Source organism: Leptidea sinapis, chromosome 20, assembly GCF_905404315.1.
Source record: "Leptidea sinapis chromosome 20, ilLepSina1.1, whole genome shotgun sequence".
NCBI classification, from domain to species: Eukaryota; Metazoa; Arthropoda; class Insecta; order Lepidoptera; family Pieridae; genus Leptidea; species Leptidea sinapis.
Genome location: NC_066284.1, coordinates 1,862,843 through 1,887,700, shown reverse-complemented (window position 1 = coordinate 1,887,700; position 24,858 = coordinate 1,862,843). Strand labels below are relative to the sequence as shown.

The 24,858-nt window shown below is 39.1% G+C and overlaps 1 protein-coding gene across 1 annotated transcript in view; it reads right to left on the bottom strand.

Moving 5' to 3' along the window:
• Positions 1 to 24,858, bottom strand: part of LOC126970236 (uncharacterized) — a 49,534-nt gene that overhangs the window by 7,015 nt on the left and 17,661 nt on the right. The window contains exons 8-18 of the mRNA XM_050816043.1: positions 22,258 to 22,395; positions 21,498 to 21,594; positions 19,512 to 19,605; positions 14,973 to 15,075; positions 12,256 to 12,426; positions 11,301 to 11,448; positions 6,129 to 6,277; positions 5,192 to 5,326; positions 3,020 to 3,210; positions 1,792 to 1,940; positions 24 to 142 (exon numbers count right to left, since the gene is read on the bottom strand). Coding sequence (XP_050672000.1) covers positions 24 to 142; positions 1,792 to 1,940; positions 3,020 to 3,210; positions 5,192 to 5,326; positions 6,129 to 6,277; positions 11,301 to 11,448; positions 12,256 to 12,426; positions 14,973 to 15,075; positions 19,512 to 19,605; positions 21,498 to 21,594; positions 22,258 to 22,361 — 1,460 coding nt within the window. The 5' untranslated portion in view covers positions 22,362 to 22,395. The remainder of the gene's footprint in view (positions 1 to 23; positions 143 to 1,791; positions 1,941 to 3,019; positions 3,211 to 5,191; positions 5,327 to 6,128; positions 6,278 to 11,300; positions 11,449 to 12,255; positions 12,427 to 14,972; positions 15,076 to 19,511; positions 19,606 to 21,497; positions 21,595 to 22,257; positions 22,396 to 24,858) is intronic.

Genomic DNA, 24,858 nt, shown 5'->3' with positions numbered 1-24,858 from the left:
AGAATATAAATTAATTTAGTTACCTTGGTGCTGCTCCCATTCTCTGTTCGTGGGAATGTACCGCGTGGAAAATAGCAGCTTTGTTACCGCCGGGTAAGCCAAGGATGCTCACTTTACTCAACTCATCTGGCTTTGCTAGAGGCTAAAACCATTAAATATAATTATATAAATCAAATAATGTTAGAGTTATGTTATAGTGATTGATTTAGGGCCTTGTATATCGACGATAAGCACCAAGCTTCAGTTCTTCTTAGATAATAATCGATAGTTCTAAGCCAACTCGAGTACGCCTTTTTTTATGAAAATAGGGGACTTTACAATGCAGTGCCGCTCAGGATTCTTGATAAAAACCCAAAAATTCTGAGCGACATTATATTGGGCTCGTCCACTTTGAGACATAAGATGTTAAGTCTCATTTGCCCAATAATTTTACTAGCTACGGCGCCCTTCAGACCGAAACACAGAAATGTATACACATTACTGCTTCTCGTCAGAAATAGGCGCCGTTGTGGTACCCATAATCTAGCCGGCTTCCTGTGCAAAAGAGCCTCCACTGTCTGGTCACCTCAATATTATACTTATACTGTTGATATTATATATGCTTGAGTCTATTAAGTTTATTTGTGTAATTAATCTCAAACATCTCAAGTGAATTTCCTAATATGCAAATATAGGGGTTGAGCAGGTTATCAACTGTAAAGTAGATCCTGTAGATGAAGCCACAACCTGAGAGTTGAACAAAGCATACAAGATTTTATAAACGATAATATAAATATGATCCGATATATACTTTTTTAATAAGTAAATTATTGAACTTAACATCAATGTCGAATTAAAAGACCAAAGTGATAATCTATTCCTCGAGGCATTATTTTGAATTTAAAGCAAAACCTAAGGATTCTATAGTTGAACATTTTGACCCCGAGAAACACACACGTAAAATTTTGTAAGAAAATTTAATGCTGAATGCACACTGCACATCACTCTTGTCATTTCAATAGTTTCTTCATAAGTTTTGGACCTCTTTCGTAAACTAATAATAAACACAAACCTACTAAGCACATAGGACTCGGAACAGAGAAAGTTCAAACTCCTTTAACAGTTTTTCAAATAGGTATGCTGAAAAATAATAACAACTCATTGAGCGAAGCTGAGCGGAGCTCACCGGGTGACTCCAATTGATTTCTGTGTTAAATTGTTGCTCGGCCATTTCTGGACCGATTTAAAAAACTCATAGAAAGCATTCGAACTGACACTATATAACTATTGGTGTCCACGGGTGCACAAAATGTCCACTACGTGATCATCAGCACTATGCGTCTTGTGCGTTTTGTAACACTGATTTCTAATTTGGTGGCAGAGCCAAAAGCCGTATTAATAAATCTTATATCTTTAAAGGAGCAATTCTTGTATATATATATATAATCTGAATCTCGGAAACGGCTTCAACGATTTTCATAAAATTTAGTATACAGGGGATTTCAGGGGCGATACATCGATCTAGGTTTAATTTAAAAAAATGCAGTTTTATCCGTGTTTTAACGAGAAACAGCTACAATAACATTAGAATACAAAGGTAAATTTCGCCACTATATACAAGACTATAATATCTCAGATGGGTCATTGGGTGATCCGGAAAGCAGAAGACCCCAGTTCGAATCCAAATGTCCTATTAGTTTTTATTTTTTGGTCAAGTTTCATACATTCTGAATAATCCGAGCAAGGCTCGGTCGTCCGGATATTAAGTATGTAATGTCTCACGAAAGTTTTAATAATTTAATAACAACTCACTTTGAGATTATTTCCGTAGAACAATTTGTTAGGAATGCGCAATATGTCCGGGTCCGAACGGAAATTGTTGATCAGCATCGTGATATAATTGGGGTCGGATTCATACATATTCTGGTATGTTGATTTCAAGCGTTCCAATAGAGATGTGCCTGAAAAACAAATCATATTATTGCGGAAATACTATACCGATAGCACAGAATAAAGATAAATCATACACTAGTTTCACTAATGGCCGTTCCCAATATTCAGTCTATCTCTTACTTGAGATAAAAATTTAAACTATCGCTGACTTTTCTGTCCCAATAAACTTATCGACGGTAACTCACCTTATCCGTACACGCTGACTGTCAATGGGACGACGTATAGCTTACCAGCGATAGAAGTTTGTACGGAAATTGCAATTCACGCGTCCCAATATAAGGTGATAAGAATGACTTATCGGGTCTATTGGGACAGCTTCAGACTATTGACAGCTAATTACTGACAGAAGAAGGTAGTAATGTATCTCTATCTGTAGATAGTATATTGGGAACGGCCGTTAGTCAACATATTTAAAAGAAATAGGCAGAAGATTCAAAGATATTCATTTTACCCGTAGGACACAAAGTGCCACTTGGGTATTTCAATAACAAAAAAAGCAGCAAGTTACATAGAATAGACGTTATATACTGCTTGCTTGTCATTAAACTTTAGAAGCTACTTTAGCAGCTCGCTTATAATCTTCATTTGAAGTCGTACTCAGTTCGCACCTGCGTTTTTTTTATGATTATAAGGGACGAGACCAACAGGACGTTCAGCTGATGGTAATTGATACGTCCTGTCCATATAACAATGCAATGCCGCTCAGGATTCTTGAAGAACCCCAAAAATTCTGAGCGTCACTACACTTGCTCTCGTCACCGATATTAAGACTCACAAATAAAACTGAAAGCAACATTTTATGAACGATGCGGGACTCGAACCTGCGACCTATCGCGTTATGTTTAGTCTCATTTGCCCAGTAATTTCAATAGCTACAGCGCCCTTCAGACCGAAACACTAAAATGTTTACACATTACTGCTTCACGGCAGAAATAGGCGCCATTGTGGTACCCATAATCTGGCCGGCATCCTGTGCAAAGGAGCCTCTCACTGGTAAAATAATTTCAGAACACTTGCCATCTCACTCAGGAATAAATGTATAACGACTGGTCATAGAGGCCAGAGGAGAATAAGTACAAAACCTCACCCAATCCCCTCGCCTTGGCATCTTTGGAGTGACAAACCGGCCCCAACTGTTTGGGATCTCCAGCTAGGACGAGGTTCCCGCTGGGTGCCAGCAACCCTGATATGGGCACCAGAGCGGCCGGCTCCGAGGCTTGCCCGGCTTCGTCGATGAACAAGTGTGTCAACTGCAGCCTGTTTCCTCTACCATCAGCCCTGTTTAAGTCATCAACAATAATTTTCACTTAAGATCTATAAATAAATTAAAATCTTTTATTAAACTTATGTCGAAGGCTAGAGACCGGAATATATGCCTCAAAAAATGCCCAAAATGTGCAAGTAAAATAGCTAAAATATGCACGAAAATTCATAAAAAGGGCCAAATTATGCTTGATTGTATAATCAAGCAGAAAAATAAAGTTAAATTTTAAATATTTTATTTTTATCGCTTAATTTATACTTGTAAGCGAAAAAGGAGCGTTCTATGTCTACTGAGGTTACAGGGAAGAATTTAAATTTGGGTGCAATGTTTGGGCTTACTGTGCCGGGCAAATTTTCATCCATCCCGTTGATGAAACTATCAGTTTCGCACAAGGGTTCAAACCATGGGTTGTTGCTAAATATGTTCATAAGCTGAATAGATTCATTCAACTGCAATCCTTGAGTTCGAAACTCAAGGGTTTTTATACTCGCGGTTCTTTTTAATACTAGCATCGTCAAATGCTTCCTTACACTGCCAAACAGCCAAAGCCTCTGCACTGCTGAAGTCATGGATTACACCCTTGATAGCGTTGAAATGTTCATTGCAAAATATCGCAGCTTCAATCCAGGTGTAACCACTGGCTCGGGAGGTAAAGGGACATTTGGTAGTTTTACTTTGTAAGCCTTAATACGTGCAGGCGCCTTAAGGAACACTTTCTTTGTTGAAGAAATCAAGTTTATTTACATTCCCATACGAGGATCGTTCTTCTTCGGCGAGTCTGTGTACTCCGTGAGCAAAACACGTCACATGAATCAAATTGTGATAAAATACTTGGAGGGCTTAAGCTGCTTTGATGTAGCTAGTCGTTCAGTCCGCTAGCCGCGTGGCCGCGTACTTAGCAATCGGACGTCCCGCCTAATATGAAAAGCTTCGAACGATAAGCGACATCGAGCGTTAATATGCATATTTTTTTTTTGTAAAATATGCGAATGCCGCTGAAAATGTACTAAATACCCAAAAGCATATGCAATATGCATTTGCATATAATCCAGTCTCTACTTATTACAGTATTGAAGATTACATAAACGATATTACTATGAGGAATTGAATAGTATTATAGTTGTTTTTGTTTTATGGATTTAATGGTTTAGCCTTGTATTGTTTTACTGGATTGCATTATTTTTAAAATATATATTATGTTTACATTTATGTGTAATTAACATGTATTTGAATTTTGACGAGCAATCTTTTGATTTTATGTCAATAAAATATTTTTGACTTGGCTTTGATATTATCGGTGTATCAATTGTGAGCAATACTATTATATTGATTAGTCAATATGTGTTAACAAGCGCTACCAGTATCATGGAGTCAAAAGATATCCCAATTAATAATTACATTGTTCAAATTCAAACATATTTATTATCTCTCACAATCACAGAGTATATACAATTGACTAAAATCTATATTTAAACATTGTTTTAATCGTGAGAGACCGGTGCTTGAAGTAGGTAACGAATATCTGTGCCGCAAGTCACCGGGCCCCCAAAGCACATACATGGTAATGATGTAATGAAGTACTAGATTATATGTAATAAGAAAGAAGAAATAAAATATAAATTAGGGATTTAATAAAAACAACACGTATAATTATTATTGTTGCAACAAATTTTGAAGTGTAACTTTAGAATTGTTGTGACTTGAAACTCGATGAAACGAAAAAGCGATACGATACAGGTGCCAGCTACATCCGAGGTTTTCGAGGGTGCAGAGAACGAATTTGGGATCATTTTTGAAATCCAAACCATTGATTGTCAAGTACCTATGAATATTAAGTCGCGAAGTATAGGCAGAAATTTAAGCGTAACCGCTGTATTTAGATTTATTTGGGAGTCCGCATCACTCTTGTGATATAAAATAATATTAGCAGTTATCAATTGACCAATGGAGACTAATTGGCTCGTTTGTCCTGTTGTTCTATTACAAACAACTTACTTGCAGTATTTAGCGGCGTGCAACAGCGTGCTCACTAGCACCCGGTACGTGCTTGCTTTCCCGTTGCTCACGGAGAAAAATGTGTCGAAGCTGGTACCGTTAGATACGTTGGCGAGAGCAGGCGGCATCAGTTTCCTATAACACATAGAAGATAGTAAAAAACATCAGAATGTATTTCAGTTTTGGCTACAAGGAACCGGTTTTAAAGTCAACAGTTAAAATCAGTTTCTATATAATATTATTCAGTACAATTGCGCTCGTCACCTTGAGATATAAGATCTTAAGTCTCATTTTCCCAGTAATTTCACTAGCTACGGCACCCTTAAGACCAAAACACAATAATGATTACATATTACTGCTTCACGGACGAAAAACTCGCCGTTGTGGTACCCATAATCTAGCCGGCATCCTGTGCAAAGAAGCCTGGTAAATGCCCTTAGTCGACTCTTACGACACCATTGGGCCTGAGACTTACCTATTCTTTCTATGCCCCGGGGAAGCACAGGGCAAGGTAATAAACTATAAGCTAACGCATATATATACACATACAAATCAAAATTGGTTACACATTTTTTTTATGAAAATAAGGGACGAGCAGGACGTTCAGCTGATGGTAATTGATACGCCCTGCCCATTACAATGCAGTACCGTTTCGCTCGTCACCTTGAGACATAAGGTGTAAGTCCCATTTGCCCAGTAGTTTCACTAGCTACCGCGCCCTTCAGACCGAAACACAGAAATATTCACACATAACTTTCACGGCAGAAATAGGCGCCGTTATGGTACCCATAATCTAGCTGGCATCCTGTGCAAAGGAACCTCCCATTGCTAATTATATCATTCATAGGTTACATATTATGTAAAAGCTCATTTCTTATAAAAGTTAACTCGTGCGGGATAAATAAATAAATGTAGGAAGTTGGCAGACAGAACATACCATTCTCGTGTTTGTGAGTTGGCCCTCAACATAAAGTTATTGATGTTGAGCTGCTTCTTATATTGTAACAGTTGGAGCGCTATGTGGTCGGCGGCCATGTTGGAATCCGTGCACACCATGACGCGATGACGCGGGCTCTGAGCCACAATCTGTGAGTGAATATCGAACTTGTCATTATTATTGTTACGAATTCTCATAATCAAGTTACTGGTGTACAATAGAACTGCTTGCTTCATGACAACAATTATATATTTTTTTATGAAAGGGAATTATTAAGGTACGAGACGAGCAGGATGTTCAGCTGATGGTATTTGATACGCCCTGCCCGTTACAATGCAGTGCCGCTCAGGATTTGTTATAAACTTAAAAATTCTGAGCGTCACTACAATGCTCGTCACCTTGAGACATAAGATGTTTAGTCTAATTTGCCCAGTGATTTAATCACACTTGCTTATTCTTCCACAATTACTAACAATTGCATAGCTTAATATTCAACGTCTGTCTCCAACTAGACGCTTGATCAGAATGCCCCCACTTTTTCAAAAGAATCGAATATATACCTTTCGTTCTCCATAGACTACCAACATAACGGCATTTCGAATCGAGCAACTTACTAATATCGATCAAAACTGTCCAAAGCGGTGACAAACACAATTCGTCGTTTAATATTTAACAAATATATATCTATATACAGTCCACTTAGTTTAAGGCAACACATTTGTTAAAATCAGTATTGTGAGCAGTATTAAATCATCTGTTATACAAACAACATGTCTTCTTATTCACAAAATAACCCTCAAGCAAAAGTGCACCTTAACTCAATAAACATTTGGTTCAATTCGAGGATTGATCTCCGGCCGGCCGTCGCAAGCGAGCCGTTAGAACAATTATAGGAACCCGCATTCCACAGCGATAAGGAACTACTCGAGATACTTTATTCTAATACATACTTGTATAAGTAGTGAATTTGAGTGCGTTTCGTGAACATTATGATGTCAAATATTGGGATTCAAATTCAAATATTTTTATTCAAAATAGGATGTGAAATCACTTATTGAAAGTCAAAAAAAAACTACCACCCATTCCAAAATGAATGCCTCAGGCCTGAGAAGAATGGGCGCAACAAACTCAGCGGGTTTTTTTTTTTCATCAAAAATATGTTTTACAATTAAAGTAACATTTACAAAGTAACATTGTACAATTGAACTTATTATTTAATAGCCTGAGGGCGGTCGCTCCATTCCCAATCTGTGGTATCATTAAGAAAGTCTTTTATGTTAAAGTAACCTTTACCACATAAACGTTTTTTAACAATTCTTTTGAATAACGTAATACTTTTGTCTTGAACATTTTCTGGGATCTTGTTGTAAAAGCATATACATCGCCCCACAAAAGACTTACTAACTCGACTTAGCCGAGTAGTAGGCATCATCAGTTTATGTCTGTTCATGGTGTTAATTGGGGACCTTCTAGTGTATCAAAGGGAGCTACTAGAAAACTTAAAAAATGCTGAAAAGAACTACATAAAGTCACCGAAGGAAAGAATAAAACATATGAATCAATTACAGTCATCGAATTATAAATTGAATATAAATAATAAAAACAAACTAGATTTTGAACTCACTGAATCATTGTTTTACATCATTGCTATTAATATACTTAGGATCCAAAAATTACTAGAATTACAGAGCCAAAAATACTCGGGCACCAGACGACTGGGATGCATATAAACAGGCCCAATATCGTTTCAAGAGGCGCATCCGCGAAAGGAAGAGAGAAAGCTGGAGACGCTTCTGTACTAACATTGAATCCACAAACCAAGCGGCTAAAGTAAAAAACATCCTTTCACGCGACCCAGAGCGTAATCTAGGTTGCTTGAAAAAATCTGACGGCACATACACCAAATCCGACCCCGAGACCTGCGAACTACTCCTGCAAACTCACTTCCCTGGATGCCGCATCACCAACAACCAGGAGGAAGTGGCGTCGCACAGCAACACACCGGATCAAACGGATTGGACCACAGCTCACAGGGTGGTAGACAAAGAGAAGGTAATGTGGGCAATTAACAGCTTTCTTCCATTTAAATCAGGAGGCCTGGACGGGATCTTCCCAGGACTGCTACAATGGAGCGGTATGGGGCCGCTAGTAGCGCATTTAACTGCAATCTATAGGGCATGCCTGGCCTACAAATACATACCGCTCCAGTGGAGGGAGGTAAAAGTGGTATTTATCCCTAAGCCCGGCAAAAGTGATTACACAAATCCCAAATCGTACAGGCCAATCAGTCTCACATCATTTTTGTTGAAGACTCTAGAGAGACTCTGCGATAGGGATATTAGGGAAAATGCCCTCATACAAAAACCGCTACATGACAACCAACACGCCTATACTCAGGGCAGATCAACCGAATCCGCACTCTATTGCGTAACATCTCTCGCAATGAAAGGATTATCACGTAAACAATCAACCTTAGGTGCTTTTATTGATATCGAAGGCGCCTTCGACAAAACCCCTTTCACTAGCATAGGCCGAGCGCTAGCCGCTCATGATGTAGATCCTACAATTGCCGGGTGGATAGACAGCATGTTGAGGCATAGGGCGATACGATTTACTGTGAACACCAGTACTAGATGTGTGGTGGCAACGGGCTGCCCACAAGGAGGGGTACTCTCGCCGCTACTCTGGAACCTTGTGGTAGATGAGCTCATCACAAGGCTAAACAAAAAGAAACTGTACACAGTGGGCTATGCTGACGACCTCGCCATTCTAATAACAGGACCAGTCGAGATCGTCTTATGTAGCCTCATGAGATCTGCTTTTAAGATTTTGGAAGAATGGTGCGCGCAACACAAACTCACAGCTAATCCGTCAAAGACGGAACTAATACTATTCACTAACAAACGCAGCCTTGGTAATCTAACATTACCAAAGCTGTTCAACACCGAACTAAGCCTTACTAAAGAAGTTAAATACCTGGGGGTTATACTGGATAGTAAGTTGCTTTGGAACAAACACCTTGAAAACAAACTGGAAAAAGCATGCATCATCTTTTGGCAGTGCAGAAGACTCATAGGCAGAACCTGGGGTCTTGCTCCAAAGATAAGCAGATGGCTCTATACAGCAGTCATCAGACCAATTATCTCCTACGGAGCAATAGCGTGGTGGCCCAGGACAGAGCTTGTGACAGTGCAAGCCAAGCTGCAGCGTTTCCAGCGGCTGGCCTGCACAGCCATAACAGGATGCATGCGCACCACGCCTTCCTCGGCCCTTGAAACTATTCTAGGGCTAACACCACTCGACATACACTTTCAACAAGAAGCGACAATGGCGACTCTACGTCTAAAGCTGTTGGGTGTATGGAAGAATGAAGACGGCCTAACAGATAAGCTCTGGAATAGGGTAACAAAGGATTATCCACTCTGTGAGGCACCATGTGATAAGATAACTAAAACAAATACCTTCCATAAAAACTATCACATACAGCTATATGAGAAAGATGCTGACCAGTCAGGTGTAAACGAACTAAGAATTTACACAGACGGCTCGAAAATGGCTACTGGAACTGGTGCCGGCATATTCTCACAGGAACTAAACATACACATTTCCATACCCTTGGGCACACACAGCTCCATCTTCCAATGTGAGTGCGTAGCCATCAAGGAAGCCGCCAGCGCTATATTAAGAAGAAAGGTACATGGCCACAACATCAGATTTCTTTCTGACAGTATGGCGGTACTAACAGCGCTGAAGGGTACCACACACAACTCAGCACTAATACACGAATGTCACCAAACCCTGGAGCAAGTTGCCTCTTATAACCAGGTAACTCTGCAATGGATCAAGGGACATAGTGGTTCGTTGGGTAATGATGCAGCGGATGAGCTTGCAAGGCGGGCATCGGCAAATACAGTGTCTGGTCCATTGCCACTTCTGCCACTGCCCTTCAGCCAAATGCGCTCATGGATACGCTCTCTCACCAACGACCTACACAACACCCGATGGATGAATGTCTCAAGCTGTAGACAGTCGAAGGTGGCGATACCTGCACTATCGCCCAAACTGACACGTAGACTTATGAGCCTCAACAGACATGACATCCGTATAATGGTGGGCACCCTAACGGGTCACACATCACTAAACAAACACCTTTTCACAATCGGCGTAACGGACAGCCCTAAGTGCAGAGGTTGTCTGACCGAAGACGAAACGGTCGCTCACGTAATCCTGGAATGCGCGGGGGTGGCCAACCAACGGGCAAAAACCTTAACCAATACAAGGTCGCTCCAAGAAGTCTGTGAACACCCCAGGAATGTTCTGAACTTCTGGAAGGAGCTGGGCTGGTTGGAGTAACCGGCCATTACTGCACGCAAAATGGACCCATGCTAGTGGTTTAATTGCGGAAACAGGAGCCCTAAACCATACCATACCATACCATATACTTACGATAAATTATTAGGAATAACGCGAAAATTAATAAAGATTACCCCACTTATTCATAATAGTCTGCTAACTTAAAGCATTGCTAATTCTCACTGTCTTTTTCTACTGACCTAAGTAAGAATGAGGAAAAACACTCCTTAGTGACTGTTTTCAGTTAGCGAACCATTATGAATAAGGTGCATGTACACAGAACTACTACTTTAAATATGGAAGTATCACATAATAGAATGAAAAAAATATATGGATTAAAAGCATTCATAACTGAATTTAAAATAAAAAAATAAACTTAATAATGTTAAGATTATTATTTCTAAGGATATGGGAGTGTGACAGTCGCCCATGGGCATATATATTTCAATTTAAAAGAAACAAGGCCTTATAAGAAAGCTCATGGGAGCTCATAGGGCAATGGAGAACGCTTTGCCCAGAGTTTCCCTAAAGCGAAACTCTAAAGGCAGTGGGCAGGGCACATAGCTCGACGGGCAGATGGCCATTGGGGCAGTAAAATCCTCGAATGGCGACCACGAACTGGAAGACGTGGTTTTGGTAGGCCCTCCACAAGATGGACCGACGATCTGGTCAAGATCGCCGGAATAGGTTGAATGAGGGCAGCGCAGGAACGATCGTCATGACGATCTTTAGGGGAGGCTTTTGTGCAGCAGTGGACGTCTTCCGGCTGAAATTAATGATAAAAATAACGAGAAACAAGATATTTATCGCATAAAGTACCTGTACTATTGCTTCAACTATAGTCATTGTTTTCCCAGTCCCCGGTGGTCCGAAGACAATGTAAGGCGCTAGCCCCGAAGACCCAGAGACAATATGTTCCACTGCTGATTTCTGTTCCTTGTTGTCCTTTATCAAAGGATTGTAGAACCTGTTCAATATTGGTTATGTAATTATTATAGACATTGTCAAAGAACCATGGGCAGCTTTATTTAGAGCCAATTCTTAAAACCAAATAAAAATGGTCTGAAATATTTATTAAGTAAATTACAAATGTTTCTATGTGTAGACTGGATTATCCTCAACTAAGTTTAAATTATTATGCATGATTATAGTAGATTTTTTTTCGGTTATAACTTTTTGAACGTCAAAAACCCATTTGAAAAAGAGTGCCTCAGACCTGAGAAGAACGGGCGCAAGAAACACAGTGTGTTATTTTTTCATAAAACTTTGGTAACAATGTAATATTGTACAGTAAAATTTATTATTTAATAGCCTGAGGGTGGTCGCTCCATTCCCAATCTGTGGTACCATACAGAAAGTCATTTATGTCATAGTAACCTAGTAATGTTTGTCCACATAAACGTTTTTCAAAAATTTTTTTATTTTGAAAATAAGGGACCAGACGAGCCCCACGTTCACTTGATGGTAATTGATACACCCTGCCCATTACAATGCAGTGCCGCTCAGGATTCTTGAAAGACCCTAAAATTCTGAGCGGCGCTCGTCACCTTGAGACATAAGATGTCCAGTCTCATTTGCCCAGTAATTTCATTAGCTACGGCGCATTTCAGACCGAAACACAATAATGTTGACACATTCCTGCATCACAGCAGAAATAGGCGCCGTTGTGGTACCCATAATGTAGCCGGCACCATGTGCAAAAGAGCCTCCAACTAGTAATATAATACTATAATAAGCCTTTTGACCCTCTATCCTCCTAGATCCTCCAACTCACCTTGTGATCTCCTTGACAGGAATTTGTTTAATGCTCGGTTTAGGGAACACGCGACACATTTGCTTGTTGGCAAATACATTATCTACCGCTTCATGCATGCGCTCCATTGGCAAACGTAACGGCATGAACCGGACATTGTATAAGAAGTGGGGTCTGTAGAGCGCAGTGAATCTGAAAAAATACCAAAAGGTAAGACTTATTTGTTTGAAAGCTTGAATATCTGGGCCGTATATTGTAAAATTCTAAATATGCTGCTACAGCTCATAATCTTCCTCCCTGCGTCGTAATCCTCAGTACTGAGGGTCGTGACCACCCCTCTGTATCACTTTCTCATGTATGATCGCTCTCCATCTATTCCTGTCTCTGGCGATGTGAAAGGCATTGTGAACCGTAGAGTCGAGGACGGAGCGGATCTGGTCGGACCATCGTGTTGGACTGCGTCCACGAAGCCTCTTCCCATCTATTTTGCCGACAACAATGAGCCTCTCAAGGTTTCCATCGTCCTTCCTTGCGATGTGACCGAAGTATTCTAAAACTCTGTGGAACTCAGACATTCGGAAGACAATCGCGAGGAGATCCTGAGTTCACGCACATAATACAAGGAACCAAAAGGCAAACGAAGACCTGGCTTAAGAACCTTCGCCAGTGGTTCAATATGAGTACATAATCACTGTTTAGGGCAGCGGTGAACAAAATCCAGTTGGCGGCTTATTACCAGTGGGAGGCTCTGAGAGGAAACAGTAATGTATAAGTAATACTCTGTTTCGGTCTGAAGGGCGCTCTAGCTAGTGAAATTACTGTGCAAATGATACTTAACATCTTATGTCTCAAGGTGACGAGCGCAGTTGTAGTGCCGTTCAGAATTTTTCGGATTTTCAATAATCTTGAGGGGCATTGCATTGTAATGGGCAGGGTGTATTAATTACCATCAGTTGAACGTCCTGCTAGTCTCGTCTCTTATTTTCATAACAAAAGCCTCAATGATTGTCAACCTCCAATAGGAGATGGCACTAGGAGAAGAAAGACTAATGGATACAACTAAAAAGGCATTTGCACAGAACAACAGCTATGAAAACGAAACACACACACTTCAACGTTTATTGATAACGAGAGCACATTGAGAGCTTTTTTAATTTAATGAAAATAAGGGAGGAGACGAGCTGGACGTTCAGCTGATGGTAATTGATACGCCCTGCCCATTACAATGCAGCGACGCTCAGGATTATTGAAAAACCTCACAATTTCCGAGCGGCACTACAACGTCACCTTGAGACATAAGATGGTAAGTCTCATTTGCCCAGTAATTTCACTAGCTACGGCGCCCTTCAGACCGAAACACAGAAATGCTAACACATTACTGCTTCACGACAGAAACAGACTCCGTTGTGGTACGACTGATCAGACTCAGATTTTATCAAGCCAGGTTCAATTAAAAGCCCTGGCCGCAAGACATGTGAAACAATTTACCTTGTCGTTTTTTGTACTTTCGTATTTAACACTACTGTCGATATCTCTTAACAGACACGCTACAGTTATATCTATATTTTTATTCAAAACTAACAAAGGCTATTCTAATAATTGTTTTTATTTAATGGAAAAATATTTTAGAAGGTAGAAGCACATGTCTTGTACATATAATTTTATGTAATAAACTCATATGCAAAAAATAACCTAGCTAATTTGATTTTTCCGTCTCTTTACAATACCAAAAGAGGTTTTATTCATTTAAGAATATTACTGGCACATTTGTGAAGTGTTGTGGTGCATAAAAAAGTTTATTCCGAGTTCAAATTTAAGACATCGATTATATCTTTAACAAATTTTGCAGATCGCATCGTGGCGGGAATCGTTGATACTTCATATTACCTCTAAATCGTTTTTAGATAATTATTGTCGGATTGTCCTATTTCCTTGATATTTTTAAGTCTCGATAGCATTATATAGCGGTCTCTATACCAAATTGTTGACAGAACAGCGAGCAAAATTATAGCACTACATGAGGAAGGGCGTAGTCCATCTTATGTGTCCCAGTGAACAAAATATGTAAGTCGTTCGGCTGTCCAGAGGACTTGGCAACGATATATAGAGACTGGTTCCGACGTCAGTAGAAGGCCTGGGCTTGAAAGAAAACCATGCACAGAACTCGAAATGACCGCAACCTAATAAACTAGGCATTAAAAGATCGCAAATCTTCTTATGTCGACCACTAAAATACTGTAGAGGAAGTGAGGAGGCTTCTCGCTGCCAATATATGCAGTGTCTAGCCCGTGGCCCTAAATTACTCCGCGAGCACAGAGTTGCTAGACTTAGTTTCGCTCGAATTTGAGCGACGTGGACTGGGGTAGAGTATTATCCTCTAGTGAAGCCAGAACATCACTATATGGTGAGGATCTACGTCAGCAAGCACCGCGAAGGGAACATTTCGCAGAGGTTTTCTTTGAAGAAATACCGCCTTATAGAGGATACTGAGTTATGTTGTGGGCGGCGATTAGTAGCTGTTTAGACCCTGGGATCATTTTTCATTGACAGAAACTACTTTTTGCTCATTTATTTATAGTATTATTATACAAGCTACTTAGAATTATGAAATAATCTGAAGATTATTATTAACGGGTTATTTACCTAGGTGCCCTTTTTTTTTGCAAAAGAGTTTATTTCAAAGTTCTTTGTCTACAACAACCAAGTCTTTAATTGAAAAATTAACTGGAATTACTTACCTCATACAGAAATCCTTAATAACAATAGCGCTGTCTTGAATTTCTGATATGGTGCCGTCGCAAATAAAGCTGTTGTCCTTGCAGTAAATAAGGAGACGATCACCTAAAATTATAAAAACAAGTTGAAAAAATAATATAAGAACAAAATTTATCAAGTTTAAAATTTATATTATTATTATTTTTTATGATAATAAGGGACGAGACGAGCAGGACGTTCAGCTGGTGGTAATTGATACGCCCTGCCCATTACAATGCAGTGCCGCTCAGGATTCTTGAAAAACTCAAAAATTCTGAGTGGCACTACAATTGCGCTCGTCACCTTGAGACATAAGATGTTCAGTCTCATTTGCCCAGTAATTTCACTAGCTACGGCGTCCTTCAGACCGAAACACAGTAATGCTTACACATTACTGCTTCACGGTAGAAATAGGCGCCGTTGTTGTACCCATAATCTAGCCGGCATCCTGTGCAAAGGAGCCTCCCACTGGTAATAATACTTCGGTCAGACGTACTCATTACAAGCATGAAAGCATCAACCATGATACTAGCGGCGCGAGTGAAGGAGATGTAGGTATTGTCGCGTATCAACGCTTCGACGTATATGACGAGAGTTGTCAAACGTCATATCGTGCAGCAACGTACATGACGAGAGTTGTTAAACTTCAAGACATTGATAATTTCAACAGCTCCGTCAGCAATACTCGTAGCTCTAGCGTAAAAGTGTTTACTTTAGACGCTGTAGACCCGGGTTCGATACACCTACGAGTGTATGGAATTTTTTGGGTTTTGTAAAGTTAATGGAAATTTCTAGTAAGTTCAGGATCAAATCGAACAGAAAAATAGGGATGGAAAATGTGTAAGCAGTGTAAGCAGTGTGTTCTGACTCGAAAGTGTAAAAAGAAGAAGAAAAGAAGAAGTGGTGAAAAGTGGAAGTGTTCCAAGAAGAAGAAGATAGAAGAGACTTGGTGTTCGGTGCGGTGTGACGCGTTGAAGGTACCACCGCCCACAAGAGGAACAGCGGCAGACCGGCGTAGTGCAAGTTCAGAAAAAGTGGACGCAAATAAATACTCGTTCCTATAAGCGGAGTACTATTTCCAATCCCTGACCCACTCTCGTGTCAGTATGCTTATAAGCACTATTATTATATTTGGCTTAAAACAAGCACGCTCATTCCTAGCAAATTTAAAAACTCACGCTTGCCGGCGATCACTAAGCGAGTGCCAGAAAAGCACTCGGAGTTAGCACTCTTGAAATATAAATAAAATATAGTTTATTTCAGATACGAGGGCTGCACTAATAGTATCAGGAATGGAATATTTCCACTATTCCCGCCATATTAAAATATTTTTAATTGAAAACTCCTTGGTTTTAAAAATCGAATACCATTTATTTATTTAAAAAAAGATTCTCGGTCTTGTCACAAGGTCTTTTCAAACTTGTTTAGTCGTTGAGCAAATGGAATTGACTCGAGAAAATTCTAGAGCGATGATTCATTATGACTTTCGAAGTGGTTTAACACAAAAACAGCGTGTTGACCGGATGATTTCTGCATTTGGTGATGAAGCCCCATCCAAAACCACAATTTATCGCTGGTTTGCGGAATTTCAACGTGGACGTATCAAGCTCAGTGATGCTCCCCGTCATGGTCGACCAAAAACTGCAGTCACCAAAGAAAACGTTGATGCTGTGCGTAAGCTGATTGAGGAAGATCGACATGTGACATACCGCGAAATTCAGGCAACTTCAGACATTGGCATGAGTCAAATACAAATAATCTTGCATGAACAATTAGGTGTAAAAAAGTTGTTTTCCACAGGTCGTTTCTGAACTCCGTAAAGAGAACTGCAACCGCCGCATCGTCCTCCATCACGACAATGCGAGTTCTCACACCGCGCACAGAACAAAATAGTTTTTAGAGCAAGAAAACATAGAATTATTAGACCATCCGCCGTACAGCCCCGACCTAAGCCCTAATGATTTCTATACTTTCCTCCTATATCACCTGAAGAAACTTTGGACGCCTACAAAACGGCCATTTTGGAGACCCCAACTTCCGAATGGAATGGTTGCTCAATGATTGGTTACATCGTATGGAAAAATGTGTCAAATTTCGCGGTGAATACTTTAAATCAATAAATACATTTTTAAATACTAATGTTGTGTCACTTCCTTGATTCCCGAAATTTTCAGTGCCGCCCTCGTAGGTAGGAACTTATCAAAGTACCTATCTGAAATAAACATAGTATGTTAGTAGAAACAGTTCTTACAACTACTTTAGTAAATTCTAGTGATTAGAGACAAGCAACAAATCGTTCCCAGTAATGCATCCTTGAATGATACCATTCTCGTTCCCGATAATGCATTCTTGAATGATACAATTCTCGTTCCCAGTAATGCATTCTTGAATGATACAATTCTCGTTCCCAGTAATGCATTCTTGAACGATACAATTCTCGTTCCCAGTAATGCATCCTTGAATGATACAATTCTCGTTCCCAGTAATGCATTCTTGAATGATATAATTCTCGTTCCCAGTAATGCATACTTGAATGATACAATTCTCGTTCCCAGTAATGCAACCTTGAATGATACAATTCTCGTTCCCAGTAATGCAACCTTGAATGATACAATTCTCGTTCCCAGTAATGCATTCTTGAATGATACAATTCTCGTTCCCAGTAATGCATCCTTGAATGATACAATTCTCGTTCCCAGTAATGCATTCTTGAATGATATAATTCTCGTTCCCAGTAATGCATACTTGAATGATACAATTCTCGTTCCCAGTAATGCATTTTTGAATGATATAATTCTCGTTCCCAGTAATGCATACTTGAATGATACAATTCTTGTTCCCAGCAATGATCAAAGATGAGATCAGAATGACAAATCTCCCTGCTATAGTTTTTAAGCTGGAGTTAGAGCTGGCGCGACACCGCAAGAGGTACTTAAATTGATAGACCCGTTTCAATTCGTTACCGTTTTTGTTGTAAATGTATATTAATGCATTTATCTACGCGCGAAAGGAACCTTTATATTTTCGTTTATTTCATGGAATATTGACATTCGACAATTTCCAATTGTGAGCGATTTGAAGCATGATTACAGTGGATCCTATAATAGCAATGGCTGCCTTTGGGTCAAACACCCATTGAATCGATTGCCATGGTGTATTTAGCATGCATAAGAATTAAGACCTTCGATATCCTCCGATAACGCCAGACTGAGCCCCAACTGACTACAGTCCAGATACCCACGGTTCCCGTTATACCTTCCCGTGTAGTGGCAGAAATAAATAGATAATGATCCTAAATATTTTATCTTACAAAAAAGTATAAAACGGCATTTACGTCATACTATCACCACTAATATAATGATAATAATATTTAGACATTTATACACAAATTATCTCTGTACTATGGGCACAAGACAACGATATATTTAATACAATATACATACTTAAACATACATAAATGCATATAAACATCCATGACTCGAAAAAAAACATCCATATTCATCATATAAATGATTGCACCTACCGGGATTCGAACCCGGGACCTCTAGCTCAGTAGTCAGGGTCACTAACCATTCGGCTATATCTATATAATTCAAGATTGTAATTTAATTATGCGGAAAAAATCTCATTTTCATTCAGCAATCCAGTATTTCACCATCTAATAATTGGAGATCTCTTTTGAGTCCGAAGTTAAGAAACATCCTTCAACAACGTGCACCTTAACAATAGGTGTTTCAATGAAAGTATGAAACCCAACAGAACTTATTTCGCAAAGGCGAAATGGGAATTAATTTTGCGTTTAGTATTTCGTTTTAATTCTCAGAAACACTAAGCCGGCTTCGTTCTCATATGAAATATACAACGGGCCGGTGTTAAATTACAGATAAACAATCACTGACTCACATAACATAATAACATTTCGCAGAGTACGCCATATTTAAATATGACGTTCTTGGTAATAATTAAGCTGTAAAGGTATTTATTTTCTTAAATGTATTCCTTTCGAATTCTTTTTGATGCAATTTCTAAAATAGTAGACACTACTAGTGCTTCGGAAACAAATGGCGCTCTGAGTAAAGAAGCGGCGCAAGAAACTCTCCCAGTATTTTTTTTTGCGCTCTTTTAAATGAAACATATAATATTGTACCGTCATTGCTATAAAATAATCATAATCTAGTCCCAGGCTGTCGGATCACTTAGATATTCAGCTGTGGAGTAGTAAAATTTACATACACATAGAGACATTTTCTAATAAAACATTTGAACTTATGAACAAGATTTTATAAACGATACGTCATTCGAACGGTTGGCTCAGTTGGAAAGGGCGCTCGCACGGAATGCCAGAGGTGGCGTCTTGGAGTCCCGCATCGTTTATAAAAGTTTGTTTTTATTTTAATTTGTATAATTAAATGTGATTGAGTAAAAGGCACCTCTTTCATTTTAAAAATAATATGAAATATAGCTGCCATTAAACCTTATTTTCCCTTGAATATTTTAGCTAGTAATGACTAAACATATCATACCTTTTATCAATGATGGTCTTTTCTCAGCCAGCCCAGGCACATCTATACTATAGAAGTGGCCCTTTTTTATTTGTACTCCAAACATATTATATTTCTGAAAATATATAAATCATATAATCGTCAAGTGGTTCGACTATTCTCCTTCTATTTATACATTTTATTGTTAATATTCGAATATTTTCTAACAGTCTTGTTAGTAACAATAACAATACATGTTTTTGTAACCTATACTGCGGTGCTATTCTCGTAATTTCAAAATCGTGGAAGTTAAGTTTTGCCGCCAAATTCGACCTTCGTACGACACGCCACAAACGTGTGGCGGTCCTCCGCGGTTTTCAAGAAGCTTTCTTCCACGTACTAAAAAGCTGTGGAATGAGCTTCCTTGTGCGGTGTTTCCGGGACGATACAATATGGGTACCTTCAAAACAAGCGCGTACACCTTCCTTAAAGGCCGTCAACGCTCCTGTGATTCCTCTGGTGTTGCAAGAGAATGTGGGGGGCGGTGATCACTTAACACGAGGTGACTCGTACGCTCGTTTGTCCTCATTTTCCATTAAAAAAAAGTTTCGATTCTATTCAGGTTTTGCTTTAGATTGGTATTTTTCTATAATTTCCCTATAACTAGATCGGAGCCGCGTGTCAACGATATTTGAACAACTAGCTCGCTCTAAGTTACCAATATTGTTGTTCTAAGAAAACTAAAATATTTCTACTACTATAAAAAGGGTTATCTATCCTCTATCAGGGAATTTTGCAAAATAAGCATCTCCCAACCATTAACGTTCTATCTTGTAACGAAAATACGCATCGTGCAATTTCCCTAAATCGGAACATAACTTCATCACAATCGTAACTGAACCGTAAATTTGTGTAACAAGAAAACGAAATTTATCGTTTTGACATAAGGTCGCTTTGATCCTGTTCTCGTTTTGTTACGAAAATAGAACTACAGTTCATAAAAACAGTATATCAAGGTCAAGATTCCTTTACGCCGGTAAGTACCTACCGAATTCTTTAACTCACGCGAACATTCAACGTGACTCTCGTAACAGTGTGGTGCGTACAGACTGGTGAAAGGTAATAATTCGCCGTGCAATCATGAAAGGTTTGTAACAATTTGTAAAACACTTTGTAACAATTTCTCATAGTTTGGACGTCTTGTTCGTGCAAAATTTGCATTTAACAATACTTCATAAGGGCACTCCCCACGCTTGCGCCTCTCTCTCCCCAAGAGAAGGTCACCTTCGATGAAGGCTTAGAAGGCACTTGCCCAAAGCCAACCTCAGGTGGTGATTAGTGGGTAGGCACCTAGGTTTTACGTGAGTCCCACATAACCAACGCAGACTTGCTTTCACCACCTTTCCCTACCGTCCTTATCCTGGAGGTAAACCCTTTCCCTTCGTCTGCGCGCAAAAAAAAAGCGCACGCTACGAGCATAACAAGCCGCGCGCGGAGAGACCCGTGATTTGTCGGTTTGTCGGCGCGCTCGCGGCTCAATGGCGGAAACAGACGTAGTTTAGTAGGTAGTAATCAGCGGGAGATTCGTAGTGCTTTTCGCTATGCGTCCACGCTTGGAGCGAATATGCAATGAAAGGTAGAATGATACATTCCATGTAGCGTTTCACCAGCCTCTACGCACCTTTATGTAATATTTAGGGTAATTATTGAGTATTTTCATTCCATAAATAAACTTAAGTAAACAATGGTATGATAAGGAGTAAAGCTGTGATAATTAACTATTAAAAAAATTGAATCACTGTTATAAATGTAAATTAATATAAAGGTAACTCTACACCCCCATTAAACGCGTGTGACAATACGTAATCAACTTAGCCTCTATTCCACGGACGCAGAGTGAAGTGAGTGGGGTCGTAGAGTACAGAGTGTAATACACTATGTTTGGAGGACCATCATTTCGCTCTATCATTTCTCCCATAAAAAATAAGAATATCATAAAATGAAAAATTATTAAATGAATAAAATTACCTTCAAGTTGATACGGTTAATAAGCTCCTCCCACCAAAGCAAATGGCGGAAGTAGGTTGCGTAGTTTTTCACGGTTATGCCATCGTTAAATATTTCGCTGCAAAATTATTTTATTTTAGAGCACTCCACGTTTAGTGTACCCCACGCCAAACTTGTAGAACGCCCTGAAGTCCGCATACATTGATAAATTCCATTTTCGCCACTCCACAAAATATACATTTACCAACTATTCGCAGTTATTTCGGAGCGAACTAGAAGCTTGGCGAGTGGTATAAATACAAATATTAATAATAGATCGGAAAAAATACATTAGTATTTTACATACTTCAACATGTTTTAATACTTTATTTGTCGCAATTTATTTTAAGTAATTTTAACAGGTATACATTGTCAAACCAGTTTTATGTTGTTATGTTTGTTAAGACATTAAAAAGTCGTTCCTTCTTTTTCCTAGCCTCTCCAGCGGATCCCTATCAGCGGTTGAGTTAGACCCTTCTAACTACAACTGTATCCATGGATGTACAAACATGTATGTATAAAAAAAATTAACCAACATATATACTTTATTTTAAATTATAATTTGATAAACAGCATCAGTTTTATTATTAGCTTAATATTGTATTGTCATCTTTCCCTCATACATGGGCAAATTTTCATGTAAATCGGAAATCTCAATTGAGTGAAAATCAATTCAAAGATTACGATAAATACATAAATAAGCAAATCGAATATAAAGCGTAAAAAATATAGCGATTCTTACTTAGTTACCGCGTGCAATTTCTTAAGGTTCCGCATTTTTTCATCACCTGCCCTATGTCGGTCAAGTGAATCCTCATTGAGGCCAACTGCCATTAAAGTCTTCATCAACTTCGGAATTCTGAACAATGAACTGTCCGTACTGAAACAACAGGCGGTTATTGTATTATATAGAACTAGATGTTAATAAGGAACTAAAATACTATGTCGGCATATCTTCTATCTATAAACAAGCAATTCTTGTATATACATATACTGACACATAATCTGAATCTCGGAAAGGGCTGCAACGATTTTCATAAAATTTAGTATACAGGGGATTACGGGGGCGATAAATCGATCTAGCTAGGTTTCAATTTAAAAAAAATGTAGTTTTATCCCTGTTTTAATGAGAAACGGCTACAATAACATCAGAATACAAAGGTAAATTTCACCACTATATATAAGACTATAATAGCTCAGATGGGTCATTGGGTGATCCGGAAAGCAGAAGACCCCGGTTCGAATCCAGATGTCCTATTAGTTTTTTTGTTCGTTCAAGTTGTGTACATTCTTAAAAATCCAAGCATGGCTCGGTCGTCCGGATACTATCGTCATAATATACAGTCTCTTGTTAATGTTGGTCAAAAATTTGAATAACTGTACATGTTAGTATAGCCTGTATCGCCGGGTGGTTAGCGATCCTACCTGCTAAACTAGAGGTCCCGGGTTCGAATCCCGGTTAGAATTCTTTTTGGTGTCATTTTTAAAAACTACTAGATACTACTACCGCTCCGGAAACAAATGGCGCTCTGAGAGAGAAGAAGCGGATGTTATGATAATGAATATGGATGTTTATTTCCGAGTCATGGATGTTTATACGTATTTATTTATGTTTAAGTAAGTATATTGTATTAAATATATCGTTGTCTTGCAACCCATAACACAGGCTAAATGCCTATTTTCGGGCAAGATAATTTGTATAAGATTGTGCCAATATTATTATTTTGCAATTTGCCCAGACAGAACTACATGCAAACCGAAAAATGAACAAACGTGCAGAAGTTCCATAAAGTAGGTACTATTAGGCTTCGGTATTGATTTATAGAAAACACAGAATTGTTTAAAATATATTAAATGTTATAATTAGTGGCCCTGCAACAAATCTAATCTCTACTCGACGAAAGGAATAAGTACATGAAATTACTGGGCGTGATGGTTCCGGAGATATTGTCATAAGTACAAAGGTGAAACGAATATCATCATTCATCATTTCAGCCGGAAAACTACCACTGCCACACAAGGGCCTCCCCCAAAGATCGCCTAAAGGACTCTACCCACTACAACGTATCATACCATGACCGTGCTATGAACGTGTCAGACAAAAAAATATTCTCTGTATTAAAAAGTATGAGACCATGCTCGCTAGCCCGTTCCGTTACCGACCAGCACCGTAGCGTGCCATGCACGGAGCGGCAAGTATTGTCGGCGAGAATATTTTACCGGTGGCGACACGCTCTGTGCATGACACGCCGGTGCGTTGAGTGAATTGATACGCTCTAGTGGGCATAGTAGAGCGTATCGTGTTGCATGTCGTGTCAGATACGTTCATAGCACGGTCATGATATGATACGTTGTAGTGGGTAGAGTCCTTAATGATCAGTTCTGCGCAGCCCTCCAATCCAACCTATTCCGGCGATCTTGACTAGATCTTGGATCCTTGGGAGGACCAACACTACAAAAGACGCAAATAAAATTTTAAAACAAAATTTATGAACGATGCGAAACCCGAACCCGCAACCTCTAGCGTTCCGTGCGAGCGCTTTTCAAACTAAGCCAACCGTTCGAGTGACGTATCGTTGATAAATCTTGTATGTCTTGGTCAACAAGGTTATGGCTTCATCTACAGGATCAACTTTACAGTTGATAACCTGAGAAAATAAGGGACGAGACGAGCAGGACGTTCGGCTAAAGGAAACGCTACGCCCTGCTCATTACAATGCAGTGCCACTCAAGATTATTGAAAAAAAACAAATAATTCTGACTGGCACTACAACTGCGCTTGTCACCTTGAGATATAGGGATAAAAGGCATTTATTTTCTCAAAATTGATTCCTTTAGAATTCTTTTTGATGTCATTTCTAATAACTACTAGATACTACTACCGCTTCGGAAACAAATGGCGCTGAGCGAGAAGAAGCGGCGCAAGAAACTCTCCCAGCATTCTTTTATTGCGCTCTTTTCAATAATAATATTAAAATATTGTACAGTCATTTCTATCGCTATACAATGATCACAATCTAGTCCAAGGCTGTCCGATCATTTAGATATTCAGCAGTGGAGTAACAGGATTTACGACAGAGCCATTTTTTTTAAAACATTTAAATTTATTCATAGATAATGCCTGAACAGTGGCTGGGACTTTATTATAGAAGTATATACATTTACCCTTAAAGCTATTATGTATCTTATGAAGCCTACTAGACTTAGTTAAAAGCATTCTCTTAATTCTAGTTTTATAATAATGAAAATCACTATTAAGAGCAAAAGGGTGACGATTTTTGTGAACGTATATTAAATTTTCATAAATGTACTGACAATGAACAGTCATAATATTTATTTCTTT